Raw genomic sequence first — 16,067 nt, 5'->3', positions numbered from 1 at the left:
CAGACTGGGCTATATAACTGAAGGGTGCGATAAGTGGGGATCGCTTCAAAGATGGGGGTTGGTGTCGCCCGGGGGCTGATAAGCGGATAAGGGTCGCTATCAGTTATCGCTCGCTATCTGCTGGAATGAATCCTATCTGACGAGGGAGACTAGCCATCAACATCTGTAAGTCGACGTTGAAGTGTCTATTGGAGTACTGTGGAGCACGCCATTACGGTCATTCACGATCCCGCAGCTCAGTTTTTCGATGCAGGAGCTCGCTGACATGGGTACAGTCTGTTCTATTTTATTAAACATTCCTCTAACCTGGGGTATTATGACGGGATTAATCGGCATCTACCCAAGCTCCTCCACACTAAAGCACACGCCAACCCGGCGCTATATCTTTTTCGTGTTCCGCATCCTCCTCAGCAAAAACGTCGACCCCCCAATCAACAAAGACCCGAGTAACGCACAACAAGCTCCAAACAGCTGCAACCCCGAATAATCCTTATAGTCCTGCTTTTCCAGAATGGCGCCCATGATCGGTAACCCGGTCAGACAACTGCCGTAGTCAGCATCATACTTCCGATCTGATAGACGGAACTTACCTCAGTGACATGATCAGCTGGAACGTCCCAAATCGCTGACCCAGTGTTTGTATGTTCCCCACTTTGGCCACACAGGGCATCATCAGAGACACCACTGCGCCGCTGGAGAAGCCGTATACAGCGGCGAAGACGATAATCCCTGCATGCGAAGGGTGGTAGTTGAATGGTAGCCAGAGACAGAGCATGGACACTGCGGTGGCGAAGCAGCAGAGACTGAACACATTGAAGTGGCCGAATACGTCGGCTAGTTGAGGGGGAATTAACCGGCCGAAGACGGAGGCGGCGCTCGGTCTGTTAGCAACCACGAATAAAAGGAGTGGCGTAGTCTTACTTGATGATGGAGATCAGGTATAACGCCAGGGTGGATGAGAACCCCGCGTTCATCGCCATGCTGGAAATATAGTCGAACGGGGCCCATAGTCCCCACCTGATCTGTCAGTGGACGGAAGGACTTATGGAGAAGATGGCATACATTACGAAGAACGCGCCCGCGGTATACAGCCCAAACGACTTCTCCTTCAACAAGGTCAAGTCAATCCATGCCGCCTTCCCGTTCCACTCTTTGCGCGGCAGACGGCTGCGGATGAACACACACGCCAGTACCAACATGACACCGACGAAGAGGGCGGTATACCGCACCGCACCATAGAAGCCGATATCTTCGATAACACGGTTAAGGAAAATCGGAAATATTACGCCTCCCAGTGAGCTACCAGAAACAGCCACACCCGTGGCGAGACCCCGTTGGCGGACGAACCACTGTCCGACACAGATCATCGCGGACGTGAACACTCCACCCGCTCCAATTCCAAAACAAAGACCCTGCGCAAGGAAAATATTGTAGTACTCGTGTGCCAGGCTGGTCATGCACAAGCCCAGGACACACAGAAAACTGCATGGCCAGAGGACCGGAATGGGGCCGTATGTGTCGATGATGCGACCCCAAAGCGGCCCTGGCGCCCACATGAGGGCCAGCTGCACGGCAAAAATCCAGGAAATATCAGATGCATCGTAGTCTTTGAGTGACGTCTCTTGGTAGGTGGTTTGGAATACTCCGATCCTGTTGAGGTTAGTATCCGGCATAAAGCAAGGCGGAAGACCTACGCATTCAAAAAGCCGAATGAAGAGAAGAGCGCGCAAAAAGCACCCGCCACGGTCAACCAGCCTTTGACGCCCCCTTCCGGGGGGATATTTGGCTCAGTCACCGACTGGTCCTTTGGTTCCGACATGGTTGAGGTGCGGAAATTTTGGCGGAGGTTCTTCTCATATAGGATGTCGACACTGGTGATCCAGATTTAAGACTGCATGCAGCAAATGACAAATAGCGGAACAAGCCTCGACAGTCTCATTAAAGTGTTCGGTCTACGAGCTAAATCCGGCCAAAGAAAGGCGCTCGGGCGCTAAGGCGACCTTGGACGTGGCCATCGTGTCGGGCTTCGGCTCTTCCTATGTCCGAAGACGCGAACGCGACAGGGATCTTAATGACAGGGTCGCGCTATTTATGCGAACGGCCCTCGAGTTGGACATAAATGGCTGTCGCTGCACCTGACGGGTCAAACCAATAACCTCTGACAAAGGTGTCTAATGCGAAAAGAAATTAACGGCAGCGCATGACTGAGATAGGTCGGATATTATACAGCTCCGGCCTGATGGTCTGTTTCGTGAGCTTGTCGCGGATTGAGATTGCAGTTGCGAGTACGGCTGAAGCCTTTTTCCCAGGGCCCCGGCTGGAGACTAACCCCAAATTTGAGATGCATTGGCCCACTGACTCCACAGGGCCCTGCTCTCCCGCAGGATACATAAACTCTGCCTGCCGGGCAAAGTTCCTTCTTCTCAGTTCTCACAGGACGATTCCTCCGCCCTGCAAGTCCCACTCGGCTTTGGAATTACCATGCAGCTTCTGCTCATTTTTGTGAGCCACCAATGTTCCCCACCGTGGCGGTAGCAGGACGCTTTACAGTCCTCTCGAGACTTGCGATGTTGGATCGACCTGGTCCACATCTGGTGTCGCCGGGGAAAATCGGATGTATCGACGACTGCGCTGTGACCAGTTGACGTCCGTCGGCCAATTGCTAAGTCATGACGTGCGCGGCAGATTTCTCCCACCAATAGGATGTCCGAACGCTCGGAACAGCGACTCGTGCCTCCCAGCCGATCATCGAAAGGTTCGGTTCCTTGGGCGATCACCGGAACAGCTATACCACACGAGGGTGGAAGTGATCTTTGAGCAGCGGTGTGAGATTTTTCTCTGGCTCTGAGGTTGAAGAACCACAATTAGCGACCATCATCCTGACCTCTGGCGATTTTTCACTTGATACCAAGCCATATAGCCAGACGACTCATCCTCGAACTTATATGAAGCCCAGCCCGGTTCTGTCTCATCATCCACACCATGCGGCACTTCTGAGAGTTCATCAGCAAAGCCGTGGAATAGCACAAGCCGAAGGCCTGCGATTTAAGGATCGGCAGACAGGGGAGTTGCATATCCAGCACCAGAGGTCAGCCGAATAAGTCCGCTCCTTAGCGGCCATCTCGCGGTGAAGCCTTGAACAACAAGCCTTGAACAACGTAGGAGACCAGCATAATGGTGATGTCGCGTGTCAGCCACGTGGGAAAAGACATAGCTTGGCTTGCGGCTACTCAATATCGACCGGAGAATAATTCCCAGACTTGATAGTACAATAGCGGTCTATCCGGTAGTCACCCAGCGCCACCAACGTGTGATGGCAATCCGGGCGCGATCGGCCGAAGGTGACGAACGGCGTAGGGATTTGGCAGGGATCGGTTCCTCCTGCAGCTTACATGGAACTGAGAGATGATCTAGGTGAGTAAAGCAATTAGTGATAAGAAGAAAATGCTTCGAACGTCGCAGTGAGAATCCCTCGCGCGAGTATTTGATATAGCCGTGCACTGTTCGAAGGCTAGTGAGAACAATATTTGCCAATTGCTTCCACCCGCGTTCCCCGCAAGAAGGAGGGACATTTCCCCACCGTGCCTCTGTACGGGTATCCGACTAGATTAATGTTTTATCCAACATAAAAGCGCTGAGCTGAAGACAACTCATTCTTGTAGAAGGGACAGAGTACGGGGTGCAGAGGGATATCATCTACATGGAGGTGGACACTGGCTTGTGTAACCCAGAAAGCATGGCAAACGGCTTCCTGTGGTTCTTTCCGACCGGAACAACAGTCCCTGTTCTAGAAGGCATCCATGGCATACTCCTGTCTCCCTGCATGGGGCAGTTCTGAGTAAGAACCGAGACCGAGGCATATACCCGCCATATAACCATGCCCCACGCTCGGCGACGTTCTCCGACCGATGCCTCTGATAAACCGGGGTCACCCCCGCAACCAGACACCAACTGATCACCACCATGCCAACCACTCGCCCATTCACCCATCCCCTACACTACCTCTCCAGCATCCGACATGCCTCCTCCACCACCACCACCGCCTCCACAAAACCCGGCCCCCTCACCGGCATCACAGTGATCAGTCTCGAACAAGCCATCGCGGCCCCCTTCTGCACGCGCCACCTCGCCGACCTAGGCGCCCGAGTCATCAAGATCGAGCGTCCCGGCGTCGGCGATTTCGCCCGCAACTACGACACCCGCGTCAACGGCCTCGCATCGCATTTCGTCTGGACTAATCGATCCAAAGAGAGTCTCGCCCTGGACCTGAAGCAACCTCGTGACCATCGCGTGTTGATGCGTCTGCTTCGTCGCGCGGATGTCCTTGTTCAGAACCTCGCCCCTGGCGCCACGGCCCGGTTGGGATTGTCCTATCATGACCTCAAGACGGAGCATCCCTCCTTGATTGTGTGTAATATCTCGGGGTATGGTCCTGATGGGCCATATCGCGATAAGAAGGCTTATGATCTCTTGATTCAAAGCGAGGCCGGCATGCTCTCCGTCACTGGTACCGGGAAGGAGCCAGCAAAGGTGGGCGTTTCCATTGCGGATATATGCGCCGGGAGCTACGCCTACTCTAATATCCTGGCCGCGTTGTATCAGCGGGATCGGGATCCGGCAAAGCCGGGGTGTAATATTGATATCTCAATGTTGGAGAGCATGGTCGAGTGGATGGGATTCCCGATGTATTATACTTATGATAATGCCCCTGGGCCTACCCCGGCAGGGGCTTCGCATGCGGCTATCTATCCTTATGGACCGTTTGAGGCGGGCGATGGCAAGTCGGTCATGCTGGGCATTCAGAATGAGCGCGAGTGGGCTAAGTTCTGTGATGTGGTGTTGGGTGATGCTAGTCTGGCGACGGATGAGCGGTTTGTGAATAACTCGCTCCGGTCGCAGAACCGCGAGGAGCTGAAGGAGATTATCTGTGGGGTCTTCTCGTCGCTGTCGGCTGCGCAGGTGATTGCTCGGCTTGATGAAGTGGCAATTGCCAATGCGAGTGTCAATGATATGCAGGGTGTGTGGAACCATCCCCAGCTCAAGGCGCGGCAGCGATGGACAACGGTTTCGACTCCCGCGGGGACAGTCCCGGCGTTGTTGCCGCCGGGGATGACTTTGGGTGATGCGGATATGTATGGTGCGCGCATGGACGCGGTGCCTGATGTGGGCGAGCATAATGAGGCGATTTTGGCAGAGTTGGGATTCGACGAGGAATCAGAGTAGAGTTGCATAGATGTACAGTTAGCATTATTCCAGCTTATAGAAATCATTCCGTGGGTAATTTGGTCACGTTGTCGCTTTTTCCAAATTCTGTCTCTGCTTCACTGAAGCTACCAAGCAACCCGCGAAATTCACTCATATTCGCCTCTGACAGGCAATATATATGAGCTGGACCATGAAGATTGACACTGTAGATGTCCATCAGCCTGAAATCTTGTATCGCACGACCTACTCCTCAAGTATACCCATGTGCCATAATTATCTGAAACCGTGTTCGTTCTAATTTGTCTGTATGTCGGCAACTTGTAATCCTCGCCGAAGCGTGCATCGGCACGCAGCCACCCCGCCGAGCAGACCCTGCCAAGCCCGGCCTCATACATAAAGCCGGCAGCAAACAGGCTACTTGCTCCCTCTCTCTGTTCCCTTTCCCCAAATCGACATATACTGGGATCTACCGGGTATGCCAAATGACATCCCCAGAGCAATCGAGTCCCCGCCAGGTCAAAACCCGGGCCAAACAAGCGTGTCTCCACTGCAACCGACGGCGTATCCGCTGCAATGTGATGCAGGTGCACCCGTGTCAGAATTGCGTGATGCTGAATGTACCCTGCGAGATAGGCGTTTCGAAGCGAGGAAAGTATGGCACTGGCTGAGGGTATTTGATGGTGTACATAGACTGATTTGCACTAGGTATCCTCGGAAGAAGGCGGTTGGTCATCATGACGCATCCGACAAGGACGCAGTGTCGGGGCACTCGATATCAGAGTCCCCAGCAGCAAGATATGGCATTGCTACTCAAGCTGCGGACCATCTGACTCCGTTGTCCATGGGCCCCCCGGTACTACAACGGCAGCTGGAATCGGGGAAACATGCCCATACTCAGGCGCGAAAACACACTCCATTCATATCTCAGGATTCCACGAGCGTCTCTCATCAGACGGTGTTCTTTGGCGAGTCGAGCCCTCTAACTGTAGTCATCGACGAAGGGCGTCTCTCCCCTGGAAGTGCTAATGGGGCAAAGCATCAGACGCGTCTTCACTACCCCATTCCCGACAGACTCGCTATCAACACCCGCGACGAAGCTCTCCGCGCGCACAAAAAGAAGCAAGAGGAGCAGCTGCGAGCCGATGGGGCTTTCTCGTATCCACCCGCTGAAACCTGCGACACACTTCTACAGGCCTACTTCACCTGGTTCCACCCCTGTTTTCCCATTCTGGATCGGGCGGCTGTTCATCAGGCTTATGTCCAGGGGAGCTTATCGCCACTCTTACTGCAGGTCATGCTGTTTATCGGAGTCAGTCTTTGTACGGATGAGGCGTTTGCGCGGACTGGGTTTTCCGTTCGCTATTGGGCCAAGTTTCTTTTCTATAGCCGAGCAAAGGCCATCTATGATGCGGACTGGGAATCTGACAAGATTGTCAAAGTACAGTCCTTGTTTTTGTTGAGCTTTTGGCGAGGAGGGCCGTCGGAAGAGCGAGATTTGCGCTTTTGGTTGGGCAGTGCTATTAGTCTGGCGCAGAAGCGCGGGATGCATTTGATGTGAGTATCCTTCCGTCTTGAAAATTTGTTGTTAATTAATCAGGTCGAAATTCTCTTTCCATTCCCCTCGAGAAGAAGGGCTGTGGAAGCGGATATGGTGGGCTCTTTATGTAGGTTATCACCCTAAGGATAGTCCGCTGCTAACACGCGTAGACCCGGGATCAGCAAAGCGCTGCAGGACTCGGTCTCCCACCGCGGATTCGAGATGAAGATTGTGATGTCGCTATGCTAGAGCCCGATGATATTCGGGAGGATGAGGATGATCCAACCTCATTTGGTAAGCAGTGTGTGGAGGATCTTAGCTATCCGATCGAGATGGCGAAATTGGCCAAAATATGTACGTTTCATTCTTTCACCTAAGATCCTGCTGCAGTACTGACAGGCCAGTGCGTATCCTGGTTGCGACACTGTACTCACCTACCGAGTCATCAAGTGGCAAATCCTGTGCCGCGTTGCATCAGCAACTGGTGGATTGGGAATCACACATCCCTTCCGAGCTGCGCCTGGAAAATGCAAGCACTCCGAGGGCAAAGTTTCTCGCGGGACTGCTGCATATGACGTATTAGTATGTACATGCTCAATTTGACGACCTGTCTAACATATTACTAGTAACCTCTACATCCTATTATACCGGCCATCCTTCCTGCACCCTCCAGACGGAGACATGGACAGCCAAGGCCAGATCGCCTTGGATGCTGCCATCAAAAGCACCCGGATCTTGGAAGATCTGCTGTCGCACAACCTGGTCCAACATGGTCCTCCTCATCTGTAAGTGACATACCCTCGGTGTAACTGCTGCTAATGATGTAGAATCACTCATGCCTTTTCTACCCTTTGTATCCACACCGTCCACTTCCGTCGATCCTCCGGGACGTGTCGCAAGCTGGCCGAACACCGGGCCCGGTTGTGCCTTTTGAGCCTGCAAGAGTTGCAGAAATCCTGGGATTTGGAGAACTGGGTGCTGAATTTGTTCTTTCGGTGTCTGGATGACAGCACTGCACGCACTCTCCGATTGATAGATGTTCCAGCACCGCCACCGCAGACCGACATTTGCAGTCCTGCTGCGACCACCACTGATTCTCCTGCTATTAGTGGTGTCCCAGAGATGGCAACTCATGCGACCGTGTTTCCACCAACTTTACCACAGAATCTCTCCGGAGATGTCAGCATGCCTAGTGACTGGTACAGCTTGTTCCATGGCACCGAGGATTATACCGACATGCTAGGCATCCCTCCGCAAGACACATCGCTCAATCTGCAGAATCTAGAATTCCTCTACCGATTCCTCTAACATCCATGCAGCAACATGCAGGATAGCTTGCATCTAAACCCCCTCCGAAAACTGCAATATTAGTCAACAGGTCTGTCGCGCTAAACCACGCCAAGGACGAAGGATCGCTGTAAAACTGGGGCCGAGGCAGTGCGCGGTTATTTATTCCCGTCATCCCTTGCTCCCCACGTCATCTTCTCCTCACGGCAGACAATCATGTTTGGCGACTTTCCTATCGAGAATAAAATCGTCTTAGTGACTGGCGGCGGATCCGGTAAGTATAACCACAACGTCCGACCATCTGACTCAGACGCTAACAGTTACAGGGATTGGCCTGCAGCTTACCCGGCTGGCGTCCGCCAACGGCGCCAAAGTCATTGTCGCCGATCTGCAACTCACCCCGGAAGCCCAGCAGCTTGTTGAGAACACCGACACCGTCGTTTTCCAGCGCTGTGATGTGCGTATCTGGGCGGATTTGGAGGCCTTGATTCAACTATCGCGCGACAAATGGAACGATGTCCCAGATGTCTATGTTGCGTCGGCAGGGATCTTTGAGCCCGTAAGTCCACCCTCCCATCCACCCTCCGTCATCCTCACTCTACTAACCCATGATCAGAAATGGGCCAGTTTCTGGCAAGACACCGAAACAACCCGCTACGCCACCGTCGACATCAACGTCAACCACCCGATTAAACTCACCCGTCTCGCCATCCGCGCTCTCCTAGAAACGAACAAAAAAGGCGTCGTCTGTCTCGTATCCTCCATCGCAGCCTTTGGTAGCTCCCTCGCCAGCCCGGTGTATGCAGCATCCAAACACGCCCTCTGGGGCTTCGTCAAGTCCATGGCCCCGCTGGATGCGTTAGAGGGCGTGAAAGTTACTTCCATTTGCCCTGGGTAGTATAACCCCCCCCCCCCCTCTGCTAACTCCCCTAATCCACCCATCATGACATACAAACCATACTAACAGAACCAGCCTCGTCCCCACCCCCCTCTGGAACACCCTCCCCGAATTCCGCACCCAATACTCCGTCGACCAAATGGACCACGTCTCGGCGGAAGAAGTCGCCGAATGCATGCTCTCTCTCATACAGGAAGGGAAATATCCCGGTGGCGCGGTCATGGAAATTACCACCCCCGGACCGAATGGTCGACGCATCATCCCGCCGTGGAATGTCTCCCCGACGCAGATGTATGCCTCGCGGGCGCGATCGGAGGAGTTGGTGAGGAATTTGATCGGGCCGGTGAGGGAGGTGTTGAAGAAAGAGAGGAAGGCGAAGGCGAAGTTGTAATCTCAATGACGTATTCTATCTCGATATTGATGTGAATTGGATTAGGTTGTGGTCGGAATCCGTCGCTGGCATCTTATATAGAATAAAATGAGACGCTGCGAGTCCCTTTGTATGCTTACTTTCTCGAAACCGGATCGCAAGTCAACAAGATGACTTGGTAATCTCGGCTCTTTCTTTCGTTGTCTGGACATAGCGATAACCTTCCGTGGGAGTAAGGTCAGATAGTACTATATCTCCAGAAGCAGTCAAACAAATAAAAGTACTTTATGATGAATACAGTTACTCGTCCAGATTTATCCCGGAACACCGAGCACTGCTTCGTTGAGAGAAGTACGTAGCAGCTGCTAGGACGGATCTCCACTTGAACATTATAATGAAAGATAGAAGCAAGGCTGGTACTGGATCTGCCTCCTGAGTGGCGGGTGGGCTCTTTGAATTGACTTTGAACAAATTGTTTTGGATATAAGTAATCTGGACGACGGGACGACGCGATGGAATGAAGGGTATGACGAATGGTGGACGGGACGGGGCGCCAGGGAAGGAGGGAGAGGGGATTGAAGATGGGATTGTCATGTCTGTTGCTAGAACGAGGATCCGGCGTTAAATCATATACAGAGAGCCCTAAGAGATGATGCGGGGTATGGAGATTTTGACGTTTGTTTGATTGCTGGGTTGGTCGGGGCCGGGGCCGGTGCCGATGATGCATAGTACGGTGGAGTCGAATGTCGAGAGGAGGGGTAGTTTGGGGAGGCTGGCCATTGAGTTTGAGATAGTGAGGGGGTGCTGGATTGCGATTGTGACTGTGGAAAGGAAGTGCTCATGATGTTGCGAGTGGTAAGAATCTGGTGACATCCATACCAACAAAACCTTCAACTCAGGCGGTTCAAGGTGGCCTGATCAATGAATATAGTTCTCAATGAGGATATAGTCTGATCGTCAAAGTACCTGAGTCAGGCCATCTATCATATTAGATTCCACTGGTCCGAGAGCAGACTACTGCAGTCACCCGAACGTGGCGCAATGGTATGCTTTCCGGCCATTATGTCCGCCAATTGCATGGCAATATGCACGGCGAGATGAGATCCCCGGAAGCTTAACCCCGTGGCGTTTACTAGAGCCATCGATTGCGAGTGAGCCGATCGATCGAGATTCGGCTCTGGATGTAGTCTTGGGCCCTAAGTATAGTCCGGAGCCAATATCGGGTCGGGAGACACGGAATGATGGAGGATTTACGCTTCGGGCCGTCAAGACCCGGAGATGGACGCGAGGCAGTTATTTGGTTGTAAGAAAGGACCACGACGTCGGTTGGAGATTCGGCATCGGTTCCGCCAGCCAGGTGGGTTGATGCAACAGGATACAGCCAACACGAAGTTCTGAGCCAGAGACCTCCAGTCCTTCGGATGGTGGGAGCTCTAGGCTTGATAGCATCACTATTTGTATCTTCACCATCTTGAAGCAATACTCGCACATGATTGGCGGGCCAGTTTCCATGAGGTTGAAGTTTAAAGCCGGCATTGCATTCGAGACCTGCACAGTGGTAGCAGAATTGGGTAACACATACCTGGAACTCCCGGGGAAATTCACTTATCCTTCGTCCCTGGCTATATAATCAGCATGTTACTCTCATATGTAGCATAGTCTTCAAAGTCTTTCATCTACCTCTTGACTTCCTCCCACAGACACACAAGCAGAATATCGTGAGGCAGTTTATCAAGAAGAATAATCATCATGCCAGTTCTCCCCTCTGTCGAAAGCACCTCCTTCAACGCCGACCTCCGGAATCGTCACCTCATCTACGACTATGCTGCCCACGACGGCAATGGCGATCCCGAGAAATGGCGATACGAGATGTGGTTCTATAACGAAGACCGTATCGTCTATGCCATCCACGGCGGACCGATGGCCGGCCGCAAGAACTTCCAGACGGCCACCTACCAATGCATCCGACCGGGCGAGCTCTGGCAGTGCAATTGGCTCGAGGAGACTGGCACCATCTGTTCGCTGGTGTATGACATTCCAAACAAGCGTATCACTACCTTGTTGGGCTTTTCTAAAGGTCATTGGATCGCTTTCCTCTAGTGCATCGGTCCTTTGTTCGGTCGTCTCCGTGCGGGACTGTAAAGAAAGGGAGGGAGAGAGGGAAAGAGGGGGAAAGCAGTGCCATGCCAATCACCTGACAGGTTAAGCGAGCCTATCAACACCGAACACGCAGAATACGATTCATCTGGCCGCATTCTGGGCTCCGGTTCACCAGCATCTTTCAAAAGAGTCTATGGATGTTCATGCACACAATAAATGGCCAAGTCCAAGAAGGAGAGCCTGGGCCGTGCACCAAGTCCCTTACTCAGTCCCCACCGCCTTGATCAAGACGCAGCACAGGCCCAGGTGTGTTCACTCTGAGCTCATGATGATCAGGCCATATCATCAGGCCATGCCAGCTGGTCAACATAAGACAGAGGCTTGGCCCTAGATAGATTCAGAACACAGACAGCTGCAGAACACAACAAATGCCAACACGCTGCAGATTCCTGCTTCACATCCGTGGTCTGTACGCCTTCGTACGCGAGGAACTTGGGGATGACGAGCTTGGAGGTTACTGCTCGAAGGACAACTTCTATTCTCCGTCTTGGCAATCACCTTGATAGACTCAACAACTTGACCTGAAGGGTGAATGCAACCTGCAGCTTCTCAGTTGGGAGGAAAACCTCCCCTTATCTGACAGCCGGGTTCCAGTGGATGAATCCTCATCCGGAGGGGCCCAACCGACGCGTCTCCCGGTGTCACTGGATCCTCCATTGTGACTCCGTACAATGCTCTAGGTCCTTCGGGTGGACCAGGCACTGATCGGAATCAGGGTCCGTTATCACAGTGAGGGCCGGGTTGTGCCCGGAAGGCCAGAAAATACTCCGACCAGGTGACAATGGCCAATACCCAACGGACAATTGAGTCTGACACAGGACATATCCGGTCGGACAGCATCCGGCTTCACCTGCCTGATCGGTCTTATCCCCGGCGAAGGATCGACACCGACCAATGCTCCGCTGAGTGTTGACGATTTTCTTCTGCACAATCGGGCAGATGTTACACCATACCTTTTGTCAACCCGCACGGAGAGATGCTTCTCCAAGCGAGGACCCTGGGCCGATGCCCCCGAAATAGCAGGACTGAACGGGGTCACTTCGGAACCAAAGACCACCGCTGACGACGCGTCGGTCCGGAAGCAGAAGGTGGATGAGGGATCTGCGGCTTTTCCGAAGGAACTCCGTCTGGGGTTAAATTCTAATCCGACTTCAATCTATCTGGAAGGCCGAGGTCCTCATCCTGCACAGCCCGTCGCGTCGCCAAGCCGACTTATGCAGCCCAAAGAGACTGTCTGCAGCGCCAGCCTGCTAGTTTATTTGGTTCTGCTGATCATGACAATTCCGTCGGATGCATAGGATGCAGCCCTGTCTAGCTGCCGGATTCTTCACGCGTCAAAGCCTATATTGATCACCCCCGAGGCTATACAGGAATGTGTCAATCAAGAGAATATGGACCCGATCGATCTTCTCTGGAATCCGAAATAGCAACACCGTTCCGCTCGCCAATTATGTTATCCCGACGGGACATGTGAGATGCTGGCTAATCTGCTCACGGTGGGCCGAACCGATTGCACTAGAGCCGGCCGATCCTGCCAGTCTTTTCGACTGGATTACTATTGCTGACCATCCTCCGAGGCCCATGCGGCCCGCGACAGTGCTCCCACCCACCAGTGAGAGGCGATGCATTGGTGACTCGGCGGGCCCCCGATCATCCTGATCGGCCCTCGCCGCCGCGTTAGCCTGGCACTGGTATGCTTCCGCGGCCAGTCTCGTCGAATCCGGGTTCGTCAGGTTGTCTTGGCATCTCCATCGCGGCTTGGCATGGCCACCCAGATCCTGGGCGTCCTCCGCTTCGGGGATTTTGGTCACTATTCCCAGCATCCGCCCGAATCCTCTACTGGATTCCCGCGCGATTGTCGTGATAGATAGCAATATCCACCGCCCACACTCTCCACAGTCTGGGCATTGTGGGTGGCGGAACCATTGTGGGAGGTTGCATCCGGCCATACGTCCCGGCCATCCACGCTGGTCGCTGAAACAGGATGACCTCAAGACCTTGCGGTCTGGCCGCCTGGATGCCATTGAGATGGCTAGTATTGGGCTGTCCTGGTCCTATCATCGACAGATCACCGCAGTCTCCGTCTGCCCCATTTTCGGAGTTTATTGGTCGTCGGTGCCAATCTAGCTCCAGCGACACCTTGAGGACAATGGACAAGCTCGCCATCGGGAGCAACGTTGATGCCAAGTGATCTGCCTTGGATCTGGACGATCCCTCCTCAATGCATTCAGGTACCTGCACCAAATGGGCAGCCGATAATGTCACTCTGGACCAGAGCCGAGTAAACCATTATCCATCAGATGCGATAGGGATTCTACCGAGCGATGGCCGTGGGATCCCCCCTCCAGCAAGCTATATAAACGTGTGCGATGTGCCCCCAAACTCCAGTCTACCACTCGCATCACCATCATCCATTGTCTCTCCAAGCTCTGCGATTCGCTCCGCTTCACCATGCAGCTCAAGAACGTTCTCAACTTGGCCGTCCTCGGCAATGCCCTCCTGGCTACTGCCCACCCCGGTCACCATGAAGAGCGTGAGGCCCTTCAGCAGCGCTCCTTCAAGCGCAGTCTGGCCCACGGTCTGCAGAAGTGCGAAGCCAGCATCGAGTCCAGCGGTCTTCGCGCCCGCGCCGAAGCCCGTCGTCGTGCGATGGTCGACGTGCACCGCCGTCAGCTCCAGGCCCGTGGGGACACCACCGAGGTGCTGAACAAGTCGCACCTGTCCAGCCGTCCCATTTCTCCCAACACCCCCGAGACCGAGGTGTTCGACGACGACAAGAAGATCTGCCTCCTGGGTCCCAGCGCCGAGGGCGAGACCGGTCCCTACTGGATTCCGGGCGAACACATCCGCAGCAACATCCGCGAGAACGAGCCGGGTGTCCCCGTTATTGTCGAAGAACAGTTCATTGACGTCGAGACCTGCGAGCCCATCCGAGGCATCTACACCGAGATCTGGGGCTGCAATGCCACCGGTGTCTACTCGGGTCTGGTGGCCGACGGCAACGGCAACTCCAACGATTACTCCAACTACCAGCGCACCTTCCTGCGTGGTGTCCAGCAGACCGACGAGGACGGCGTGGTGACCTTCAGCACCCTCTTCCCCGGCCATTACGCCAACCGCACCACCCACTACCACAACATTGTGCACTGGAACGCGACCCTGCTGCCCAACAACACTCTGGCGGGTGGCTCGATCCCGCACATTGGGCAGATCTTCTGGGACCAGAGCATGATCAGCGAGGTGGAGTCGACCTACCCGTACAACACCAACTCGATCCCGATCACGACCAACGCGGCTGACCGGGTGGTCAACGTCGAGACCAACAACGCTGATACCGACCCGTTCCTCAACTACGTGTACCTGGGCGACAACATCGAGGATGGTCTGTTTGCCTACATCACGGTTGCGGTCAACACCTCGGCGGTCCACTACCCCTACTGGACCAACGTGTACACTGCTAGCGGTGGCAAGTCGGTGTGCGGTACCTGCGACGGTGACCCGGATGCTGTTGACGGTGGTCTCCCTACCACTGCTGCTTAGTGCCGCTGCTTAGTGCCGCTGCTTAGTGCCGCTGCTTAGTGCCGCTGCTTAGTGCCGCTGCTTAGTGCCGCTGCTTAGAGCCACTGCTGCTTAGATGGAAGTTCGATGTGCAACGGTGCTGTTGAGACTGCACGAATAGTTAGGTGATAGACAAATAACAAATATGATGGATACATTGGATATTGAATTGCCCGTAGAAGGTATCGATTGATCAGCTCAATCTAGAATTTAGAATCAGTCCATCCCAATCGGGAATAGAGTATGTCCATATTTAGATCCCAGAATCACCTGACATCGTTGATTCCAATTGGACCGCCAAAACGGTCAACCCTTCTTTCACAAACTTGTCCAAGGGTGTCAAAGCCAACAGTTTCATTCTAGTATTTCTCAAGGACTATCCTGTCTTTCATTTTGCCACACTGCACGTACTTCATAGTAATTGCCGTATCATCTCAGTGTGATAGACTGCTTACCAACCACCAAAAAATATATATTTTTTACAACCAGCTAGGCATGCACAACTTGTGTTTCGAAAGCGACGGATAAATCGTCCAACCTTGTGCAATTATGTATGAATCGCTCATCATCCGTAGCATATGCAGGACATTGACCAAGCCATCCAGTTGTCGCAGTTTGCATCTGATTGACTGACGCGGCTTGCAGGAGGCTTGCCGACTAATCCCGAGATAAGATCACCCGCCTGGCAACACAGCGATTCGTTGGACAGACAGGGGTCTGCAGTAGTGCTGGTTTGCTGCTGGGGATGATCGATGAGACGCAGATCCACTATGTTCCGGGATACGTGAAGTTGATAGGAATGCCCTGTCAAGCCTCCAAAACCGGAATCAACCGACCCTCGCAATCCCCAATGCATGGAGTGGATCACCCGACGCAAAGCCGGCCCTGATATCGTGATATGTAATTGATAAGTGTCGAGTCCGGAACATTCGAAACCCAGCCAGTGGATCCTGGACTCGGGAATGGCACCATGGCTGTGACGTGACTCACATTCCCGAGATATTCCCGACCGGGAATCCCATCCCCTCACGGCCCCCTCATAAAGCTCTCCA

At 53.6% G+C, this 16,067-nt stretch overlaps 8 protein-coding genes across 8 annotated transcripts; 6 read left to right on the top strand and 2 right to left on the bottom strand.

Moving 5' to 3' along the window:
• Positions 1-268: 268 nt before the first annotated feature.
• Positions 269-1,860, bottom strand: BO80DRAFT_429498 (MCT family MFS transporter). The gene is made up of 5 exons (XM_025720476.1): positions 1,695-1,860; positions 1,063-1,650; positions 922-1,017; positions 591-875; positions 269-544 (listed from the first exon to the last, which is right to left on the bottom strand). The coding sequence occupies exons 1-5, from the start codon at positions 1,817-1,819 to the stop codon at positions 379-381; spliced, it is 1,260 nt and encodes a 419-aa protein (XP_025570325.1). The 5' UTR covers positions 1,820-1,860; the 3' UTR covers positions 269-378.
• A 259-nt stretch (positions 1,861-2,119) lies between these two features.
• On the top strand, positions 2,120-2,701 carry BO80DRAFT_245822 (uncharacterized protein). The gene has a single exon (XM_025714590.1). It carries the CDS (start codon positions 2,201-2,203, stop codon positions 2,504-2,506), a length of 306 nt encoding a protein of 101 aa, XP_025570324.1. The 5' UTR covers positions 2,120-2,200; the 3' UTR covers positions 2,507-2,701.
• Positions 2,702-3,935: 1,234 nt separating this feature from the next.
• On the top strand, positions 3,936-5,276 carry BO80DRAFT_429497 (CaiB/BaiF CoA transferase family protein). Its single transcript, XM_025720475.1, has one exon. The coding sequence runs from the start codon at positions 3,964-3,966 to the stop codon at positions 5,221-5,223; it is 1,260 nt and encodes a 419-aa protein (XP_025570323.1). The 5' UTR covers positions 3,936-3,963; the 3' UTR covers positions 5,224-5,276.
• Positions 5,277-5,687: 411 nt separating this feature from the next.
• Positions 5,688-8,050, top strand: BO80DRAFT_485545 (Zn(II)2Cys6 transcription factor; the record flags this gene model as incomplete). Its single annotated transcript, XM_025723497.1, has 7 exons — positions 5,688-5,857; positions 5,911-6,759; positions 6,803-6,869; positions 6,913-7,096; positions 7,147-7,324; positions 7,369-7,527; positions 7,570-8,050. 7 exons carry the CDS (start codon positions 5,688-5,690, stop codon positions 8,048-8,050), a joined length of 2,088 nt encoding a protein of 695 aa, XP_025570322.1.
• Positions 8,051-8,238: 188 nt separating this feature from the next.
• On the top strand, positions 8,239-9,368 carry BO80DRAFT_417875 (NAD(P)-binding protein). Its single transcript, XM_025718234.1, has 4 exons — positions 8,239-8,303; positions 8,356-8,588; positions 8,646-8,923; positions 9,003-9,368. The coding sequence occupies exons 1-4, from the start codon at positions 8,246-8,248 to the stop codon at positions 9,316-9,318; spliced, it is 885 nt and encodes a 294-aa protein (XP_025570321.1). The 5' UTR covers positions 8,239-8,245; the 3' UTR covers positions 9,319-9,368.
• Positions 9,369-9,483: 115 nt separating this feature from the next.
• BO80DRAFT_245799 (uncharacterized protein) lies at positions 9,484-10,192 on the bottom strand. Its single transcript, XM_025714589.1, has one exon. The coding sequence runs from the start codon at positions 10,022-10,024 to the stop codon at positions 9,536-9,538; it is 489 nt and encodes a 162-aa protein (XP_025570320.1). The 5' UTR covers positions 10,025-10,192; the 3' UTR covers positions 9,484-9,535.
• A 554-nt stretch (positions 10,193-10,746) lies between these two features.
• On the top strand, positions 10,747-11,415 carry BO80DRAFT_429496 (uncharacterized protein). The gene is made up of 2 exons (XM_025720474.1): positions 10,747-10,915; positions 10,978-11,415. The coding sequence occupies exon 2, from the start codon at positions 11,047-11,049 to the stop codon at positions 11,395-11,397; it is 351 nt and encodes a 116-aa protein (XP_025570319.1). The 5' UTR covers positions 10,747-10,915; positions 10,978-11,046; the 3' UTR covers positions 11,398-11,415.
• A 2,279-nt stretch (positions 11,416-13,694) lies between these two features.
• On the top strand, positions 13,695-15,267 carry BO80DRAFT_245790 (intradiol ring-cleavage dioxygenase). Its single transcript, XM_025714588.1, has one exon. The coding sequence runs from the start codon at positions 13,909-13,911 to the stop codon at positions 14,995-14,997; it is 1,089 nt and encodes a 362-aa protein (XP_025570318.1). The 5' UTR covers positions 13,695-13,908; the 3' UTR covers positions 14,998-15,267.
• Positions 15,268-16,067: the final 800 nt, after the last annotated feature.

This window comes from Aspergillus ibericus, assembly GCF_003184845.1.
Source record: "Aspergillus ibericus CBS 121593 unplaced genomic scaffold BO80scaffold_64, whole genome shotgun sequence".
In the NCBI taxonomy this organism is placed as follows: Eukaryota; Fungi; Ascomycota; class Eurotiomycetes; order Eurotiales; family Aspergillaceae; genus Aspergillus; species Aspergillus ibericus.
Note: the sequence above shows the minus strand (reverse complement) of the source record. Positions and strands in the feature narration are given on the sequence as shown.

Excerpts from the sequence above, each read along its gene's own strand:
- BO80DRAFT_429498 (XM_025720476.1), bottom strand. The coding sequence starts at position 1,819 with ATGTCGGAACCAAAGGACCAGTCGGTGACTGAGCCAAATATCCCCCCG. Across the intron at positions 876-921 it reads TACCTGATCTCCATCATCAA|CGCCGCCTCCGTCTTCGGCC; the intron begins GTAAGACTACGC and ends TAACAGACCGAG. Across the intron at positions 545-590 it reads CAGCTGATCATGTCACTGAG|TTGTCTGACCGGGTTACCGA; the intron begins GTAAGTTCCGTC and ends TGACTACGGCAG.
- BO80DRAFT_245822 (XM_025714590.1), top strand. The coding sequence starts at position 2,201 with ATGACTGAGATAGGTCGGATATTATACAGCTCCGGCCTGATGGTCTGT.
- BO80DRAFT_429497 (XM_025720475.1), top strand. The coding sequence starts at position 3,964 with ATGCCAACCACTCGCCCATTCACCCATCCCCTACACTACCTCTCCAGC.
- BO80DRAFT_417875 (XM_025718234.1), top strand. The coding sequence starts at position 8,246 with ATGTTTGGCGACTTTCCTATCGAGAATAAAATCGTCTTAGTGACTGGC. Across the intron at positions 8,589-8,645 it reads CGGCAGGGATCTTTGAGCCC|AAATGGGCCAGTTTCTGGCA; the intron begins GTAAGTCCACCC and ends ACCCATGATCAG. Across the intron at positions 8,924-9,002 it reads GTTACTTCCATTTGCCCTGG|CCTCGTCCCCACCCCCCTCT; the intron begins GTAGTATAACCC and ends TAACAGAACCAG.
- BO80DRAFT_245799 (XM_025714589.1), bottom strand. The coding sequence starts at position 10,024 with ATGCATCATCGGCACCGGCCCCGGCCCCGACCAACCCAGCAATCAAAC.
- BO80DRAFT_429496 (XM_025720474.1), top strand. The coding sequence starts at position 11,047 with ATGCCAGTTCTCCCCTCTGTCGAAAGCACCTCCTTCAACGCCGACCTC.
- BO80DRAFT_245790 (XM_025714588.1), top strand. The coding sequence starts at position 13,909 with ATGCAGCTCAAGAACGTTCTCAACTTGGCCGTCCTCGGCAATGCCCTC.